Consider the following 7,577-nt stretch of genomic DNA (forward strand, 5'->3'; position numbering starts at 1 on the left):
ATGTATATATAAGGTTTCTTATTTCATAAGAAATATTATAAAACTTTATATATATAAAGAAATAATATTCAAACTATACCCTTGTCTTATAAACTATATTTTACTTATTATTTGATCAAGGCATGCGCTATATCTCCGACTAAGGTCTAAGTCATATATAATAAAATAATCGGGCAGAATCCCTACCTTGTATGGATGCTTTTATAAGAAATGCCTAGGCTTGATGCGAGCAACACTCCTACTTATCATCGGGTAATCGAGTGATTAAACCGAAAAAAGCTCTGCTACTTGCACGTATTTCGAGACAACGAATGCGTTGAAATTTCGGGATCATGGCACGTACTTCGAGGTTTTATGTGTGATTGGAGTGTGGATGGATGAATGGAGCATCACCCGTGGATGCATTTTATACGCAAAATTTTGGGATCCATCGTGTATCGTGATGGAGTGTTTAACCCTCCATCGCGTAGTGCGATTGACTTAATAACCGCCTCTGATTATTATATTTTGTCGCGTAACGTGACGGAAGTTTTGGGATGGCCGACGCATATCACGACGCCGCCCACTAGGCTTAATGAATTGACACATAGGACACGCGCCGCCATGTGGTTGGACCCGTGTCATGATTACTTCTGGACATCGCGTATCGCGATGACCTACCTCAAGCTGCCGCGTAGCGACACCGCCATTTCTGGGACTTTGTAAGTTGCTTCCTGATCTATCGTGTAGCGCTATGGGTTTGGATTTCTAGATTTTTCATTTTTAGTCCTTCGACATTGTAAATTTATATTTTGGCTCGAAAATTTAGAGATGTTACAAAAAACGAATTGAATAGGGTATTCTAAATGAATCAAATTCTTATAACGTTTTCTTCTTTTGCTGGTGAGACATCTTTTTCGGGATAGACCCGTCAACAAGAAAGTTCGCGATATCGGCAAACCAAGGGTAACCAGCATCCTGTGCCTTAACAAACATCAAACACTCGGTAGGAAAACGATCATCGAGCTCAACAACTTCATCTTCAACTTCGGCTCTCTCCAGGCGTTACAAATGATCAGCCACCACATTCTTGGCCCCCTTTTTATCACGGATCTCTATATCAAACTCTTGCAGCAGCAGAATCCAACGGATAAGACGAAGCTTAACATCCTGCTTGCTGAAGAGATATCGAATAGCGGCATGATCCGTGTAAATGACAGTCTTGGACAGAACTAGATAGGACCTAAGCTTATCGAATGCAAACACCACAGCTAGAAGCTCTTTCTTGGTGGTGGTGTAGTTCTCCTGCGCATTGTTTAAGGTCTGGCTCGCATAGTAGATCGGATAGAAGCGTCTCTCCTTCCGCTGTCCAAGAAAGGCACCGACTGCATAATGCTCGCATCACACATCAAATCGAATGGTAACGACCAGTCGGGAGCAACCATGATCGGGGCGTTAACGAGTTTGTCTTTTAAAAGATCAAACGCCTCGATACACTACTCAGAAAAGACAATTGGGGCATCTTTCTCCAGAAGCTTGGTCATGGGTCTCGCGATTTTAGAAAAATCTTTAATGAAACGACGATAGAAGCCGGCGTGACCCAAAAAGCTTCGAATAGATCTCACGAAAGTCGGCGGGGGGAGTTTAGAGATTGTTTCGATTTTCAAGAATGACGAAGTCCACCGGGAAGATGAACTGGCCGATACGAACGAGCATATTCTCAACAATCCCACGCGGATATTTTACGGATTGGTCTGCCAGTTGAATGCTCATCCTCGTGGGCCTCGGCTCACCCAGACCTAATCTACTGAAAACAGAATACGACATAGGGTTAATGCTGGCCTCAAGGTCGGCCAATGCATGAATAACCGTATCATCGCCTAAGATGCAAGGAATCGTGAAACTCCCAGGATCGGCCATCTTTTCAGGCAACTTGCTCTGCAGAATAGCAGAGCATCCAGCACTAAGAGGAACGGAAGAGACTTCAGCTAACTTCTGCTTATTAGTGAGAATTTCCTTGAGTAATTTGGCATAATTAGGCATCTGAGTCAATGCCTCAAGGAATGGAACTTTTAGATGAAGTTGCTTAAGGAGTTCTAAGAATTTGGCGTTCTACTCCTCGTCTCTGTCCATCTGAAGTCTCCCGGGATATGGCAATTTGGGCTTAAAAACTCTTAGTGGTGGTTTGGCTTGCTTCTCGGCCTGTGCTGTACTTGCTGGGCTGCGCCTCTGGTGCACCTTGGCCGGCATAGACTCCATCTGAATCTCCTCGTCTACCTGCTCCTCTCCATCAACCGCAGGCTGCTCGACAACTCCTTATGTAGTCACCTCCTGAATCACGGGCTCGTCACGTGCCCCTGCACCACTCCTAGTAATCACAGATTTCGCGAATCCTTTCGGGTTTTGCTCGGTATTGCTCGGAAGTGTACCCGGCGGCCTCTCATTTAAACGACTAGCTATCTCTCCCATCTGCCGCTCTAGATTCTGAATCGATGCTCCCTGATTTTTCATGAAGGTTTCGTGCTCACGGAATTTCTCTTGGGTTTCCTTATGACGGGAATCTTCTCGAGTCATGAGTTGGGATAGCATCTGCGTCTGCTGTGCCATCATCTCCTCTAAGGTGGGCTTCTTCTCTACACTGCTCGGCCCCTCGACGGAATCCTGAAATAGGCTTTGACGTTGCCAGAAGCTAGATTGATTTCCGTTCCTCCAGTTTGAATTTTAATTGCTTCTCCATCCCGAAATATGGGAATTTTGGTTTCGGTTTGGATAGCTTATGAAGTCAACAGCCTCTTCCTGAAAACCCACGGGGCAATTATTCATATCATGCCCCTCTCTACAAATCTCGCAAAGCTGACTCTTCACGTGCAGGTCCTTCACCATCTTCGTTAACGCCTCAACCTGTGCCTTAACTGCGGTGTTCGTGTCGACCGGATGTACACTACGTGATATAGAGTCGATGGTCTTGGTACTCCTAGCGGGTGGTCGCTGGTATTCACTCATGGCTAACCCATTGAACAGGGCTATGCACTCATCAGTATCCTTTGTCGTCAACAAGTTGCTCTGTGTCGCGTATGTCACCCCGTTATAGAACTTCTCGACAACTGCCCAGTCTTGTAGGCCATGGTTCGGACATAATGCTAAAAGATTTTTGAATCTCTCCCATGCCTCATAGAACGTCTCGGTGTCCTCCATTTGGAAAGAATGAATTTGATTACGCAAACGAGCGGCTTTAGCTGGAGGATCGTATTTTTCAAGAAAGTGGGCCTGCATGGTGGCCCAAGTAGCTATGGACCCCTGTGCGAGGGATTCAAGCCACAGACTAGCCTGATCAATGAGTGAGAACGGAAAGACGCGAAGCTTGATAGCATCTTCAGAAACACCAGTGAGATTGAATTTGTAGCAAATACGAGCAATGCGAGTGAGATGAGAATGAAGGTTTTCGTGGATCAACCCGTGAAATTGTGCATAATGTGAAATAGTGTTCAGAATATTAGATGGAATATGCCAATTCGTGTTTACCGCGATCGCTAGTGGAATGATGCTGGATCTCACGCCAGCATTGGCCGGACGGGCCCGGTCTGCAACGGTCCTTCTCGATGGTGGTACTGCGTCGCCCATCTCTTCTGCTGCTGGTGGTGCCTTAGATCTCCTAGGAAACTCACGTTCGGGTTTGGAAAAAGGTTTTAACTCGGATGGTCCCTGTGAACGTGTGTGTGGCATGCACTAGTGAGACAAATAGGTGTAAGCTCAAATAAAAGGCAAATAATTTTTTTTTTCAAGTAGCACGTAGAGCCCTTAACTAAACGAAATAAACAAAATGAAACTAATTAAACTAAACTAATCTAAACTAGAAAACAAAAATAAACAGGAAAGTTCCCAACTCGGGTCATTCTCTAATCGCCTCAAACCGTGTCCCCGGCAACGGCGCCAAAAATTTGATGTGCAAAAATATATATATAAATAGAATGCGAATCGCAAGTAAGCTTTAAAACCAAACAACCTAACCTAGTTCTCACAATCGGCAAGTGTTCCGGTCGCGTGTAGCAAAGAGCTAAGGAAGTCCGGATATCGAACTCAAGGACACGTGAGGTGGTTCGGATACTAAACCCTAACTAAGTACTGCCTAATAACAATATTTAATTAATTATCTTTTTTTATTATTTTATTTAATTAATTTAAACTAGTTTAACTAACTTACTTGACTTAACGAAATTAACGGGAAAACTTAACGACACTAACGGCACTAACGGAGCTCTCAAATATGATGAAGGGGAACCACCTAGGTAAGGAATCTTAATGACTATCAACGACGCTCGGGTGACAAAGAACACAGAAACCTGGTTCTAAAGATAATCTAACTAGACAATAATAAGGGAAAATAGGTCCACACAGTCAGTTTTACTAAAGACCCCTAAAAAGGTCTAGAAAGAATAATAAAGCACGGTTGATTTTCTAAGTACCCTAATGATTTATTACTTGGTCCGTATCAAAATCACAAATTCATCTAAGGCTCATAATCCTAACAAACCTAGAGAATAAGGGGTAATTCAATATTAAAGATGAAATAATTCAGCTTACAAATTAACCTAATTAATGGCTAGAAAACCGAACGTGGTCTCGCAACAGCTAACTAAATCGACTAGACCAAAGAGATAAACCGACTCCTAATGTCTTGGTCCAACTAAACGGAGATTAATTACTGAGATGAACAACTCTAACCAATCAAACCCTATGGTGACCTCTACCATAAACAACCGAAAACACCAAGTAATCAGTCTAGCATGCAATCCTAGACAAACGAAACTAATTCATGTAAAGATAAAATCACACGGGGTCTAATTAATATAATAATGAACAAACTCAATAGCAATCATAGAATAAAATCATAATAATATGAACTCGACAATAGAAAATCAATTATATGTTCGTTAATCAACCCGAAACAATCGTCAACACGTCATCAATCAACCAAACCTAGGTAGTTCTAATAGTTTAGTTACTCATAATAATAATACAAGAAAACAATTCATAGATAATAATAAAATTCATGTGCAATAAAATAAAAAACGTAAAAAGTCTTAAACAAAATAGTCAACAAACCAACAAGTGCTCCCTGCCACGATTCTGCTTTCTTGTCTCTTGCGGCTCCCCCTTCACAAAGTTCTCTTGTCTTTTTCTTCTGTCCGGCCTCCACGAGAAAGATAATAATCTTTTAAAATTCGTTAGCTGCTACTTGTATTTTACGGCTCTAGGGTTCTCGTCCTTTCTTTTTTTAAAGCCCACGAACTTACTTAACCGGCCCATCTTATACATTATTACTCCGGTTGATTTTTCTGCATTTTTGGACCTGTGATGGATTCATAAAGACAAACCACTTAATAGAAATATAATAACTATTATAATCAATTTGAGAGTAAATAATCATTATGACTTTAAATTCTCATTTATGACTCTCTCATGTGATTTACGTCATTTTCTTTGTCATTTTCTTTTTAGATATCATTTAATTTTTTTCAACACAAATAAATTAATTCATAAACGTTTAATTTGAAACTTAATAAAATTCTTCATATATAGACCAACTAAAAGTAAAATATTATGTAGACACTAACACAAAATTTATTAAAAAGTGTAGGAAAAATTATATAAAAATATGTATACTTTAGAGAACATCATTCACGATATATACTTTACGATCAGAATCAAACTGCCATGCAACCAAATCACCTTTCACATCTTTGACGGGCTTGTACTTCTTCATCTGGTATGCAGATGCTCGAGCCTTTGCCAATTTGACTTCCTCCTGTTCGTGATAACGAAAGGCCTCGATCATCTTGTTCATTCTCTTCATATCATGCTCAAACATACCCTCCAAAACACATTTCCCCTTTTCTCTTTTGCCGATAGCTGACTCGTCTCTGCAGCTTTATTCCATTTCTCGATCTCTTCTCGTAATCGACGTTCTGCTGAATCAAAATGTTCTTGTAGTGGAAAATGGAATACCTGAGTCGTTATTGTTGTCAGTGTAAAACTCAGGGTACTCCTCAGCAGTAACATCCTCAACCTCCAGTTAATCAAATTCAGGCACATTCCCGCGTGGAATGCCTGTAGTTGTACTTTCTTTAAATTCCACATCCACACTCTTTCCCAATTCCTCCACTTCCTCATTATTCAGATCCAGAAGCAAGGCTATTTGCTCTTTAGTCAACGAATGGTCAACAAACTCGCCTTCTTCGATCTCATCTGCGTTCACCATGCTATAAATAATACCGTCCATATCCACAAATAAAATCATATTTGCTGGTACAACGTCAATCGGTTTCGCACTCGTCTAATTCTTGTACAACACAATCTGCAACTGATTACCTTCTCCTTCACTACCACCACCCATAATTGTATCACCAGCTTGATTCCCAGTTACCGGTGTACTCCCAGCATTACTAGCCGACGATGTACCACCGCCCGGTTGCTGATCACCCACACCTCCTGCATCCGGATCCTATTCATCATTCCTCAATCTTTTCAACTCGTCATCCTTACACGTGAGTTGAAGTATTATCTTATCAGCTCTATCAATTATCTCCCCCCTGAGCAGCAACAAGGGCTTTTAACTCCCTGTTTTCACATTGAATAAACTGAATATGACGATACATATTCCTCTGTGCTAGCTCATGGGCAGCTCTGTTAGCTTGCATCTGTGTCTGTTGAAGATGCAACAGATTCATCATATGGAACCACTGTGCTTGAGGAGTCATACCAAAGAAATTAGGATGCACAGGTTGCATGGGACCCTAAGGACGATTAAATGATATAAATGAGTGCTCAGATCTTGGCAACTGTGTAGGGGTAACCGGAGTCACTGGAGTGGTTGCCTGTGGTGTAGAAATGCGAGCCAATATAGTCTGAAGAACATCACCAAACACTGGATCTGGTCTTGCAGTAGTAATCAATGTCATAGAAGGAGGTACCGGAGACACTGGTATATGAACCGGAGTTGGTGATCTTGGAATCTTTTGAGGCATAGGAGAAGTAGGAACCACCGGTATAGATACAGGTGGAGTAGATCGCTCAAACGGTTGGCTTGGTATCTCAATACCTAAACCCCGTCGTACACGTTGCTTCTTCGGCTTCTCCTCCTTAGCTATCATCGGTTCTTTACCCTTACGCTTACGCTTCTGCTCATAAGTTAACGCAGCACGTGGTCCTGGACCAGCATCACAACCATCTCCACCATCACCACCTTCACGTTCAGAGTCTGAATCATCATGAGCCCAACGATCATTAGGTGGTGCAACATAATCAATGTTTGCAAGGTGACCGATCAATCGCTTATACCTCAACCGTTCTTCAAGACTCTGACCTCGGTAAGATCTCAAATGCCTCATAGTCCCTAAATCCATGTGTTATAGCTTCAATACATCATCTTGATCTTTAATAAAATCAGGCTGGAGATCATTAATCATCATTTGCAAGAATCCCGGGTACATAAGGAACTTGTGACGGCTCGTGAGATTCTCCTTCAAGTAATAATAAACCAATTCAGAGAAGTTGAATGGTTTATTCAATACTAAGGCAACAAACGCAGATTGTAGCAC

General features: G+C 41.7%; 1 protein-coding gene across 1 annotated transcript; it reads right to left on the bottom strand.

Moving 5' to 3' along the window:
- Positions 1-1,623: 1,623 nt before the first annotated feature.
- LOC143570926 (uncharacterized) lies at positions 1,624-2,022 on the bottom strand. The gene has a single exon (XM_077056442.1). The coding sequence runs from the start codon at positions 2,020-2,022 to the stop codon at positions 1,624-1,626; it is 399 nt and encodes a 132-aa protein (XP_076912557.1).
- Between the last annotated feature and the right edge of the window lie 5,555 nt (positions 2,023-7,577).

This window comes from Bidens hawaiensis, unplaced genomic scaffold, assembly GCF_021521415.1.
Source record: "Bidens hawaiensis isolate Kalapana, Puna unplaced genomic scaffold, B.hawaiensis_p1.1 tig00001299_1, whole genome shotgun sequence".
Classification (NCBI taxonomy): domain Eukaryota; kingdom Viridiplantae; phylum Streptophyta; class Magnoliopsida; order Asterales; family Asteraceae; genus Bidens; species Bidens hawaiensis.

Coding starts and splice junctions, on each gene's coding strand:
- LOC143570926 (XM_077056442.1), bottom strand. CDS start 2,022: ATGCCTAATTATGCCAAATTACTCAAGGAAATTCTCACTAATAAGCAG.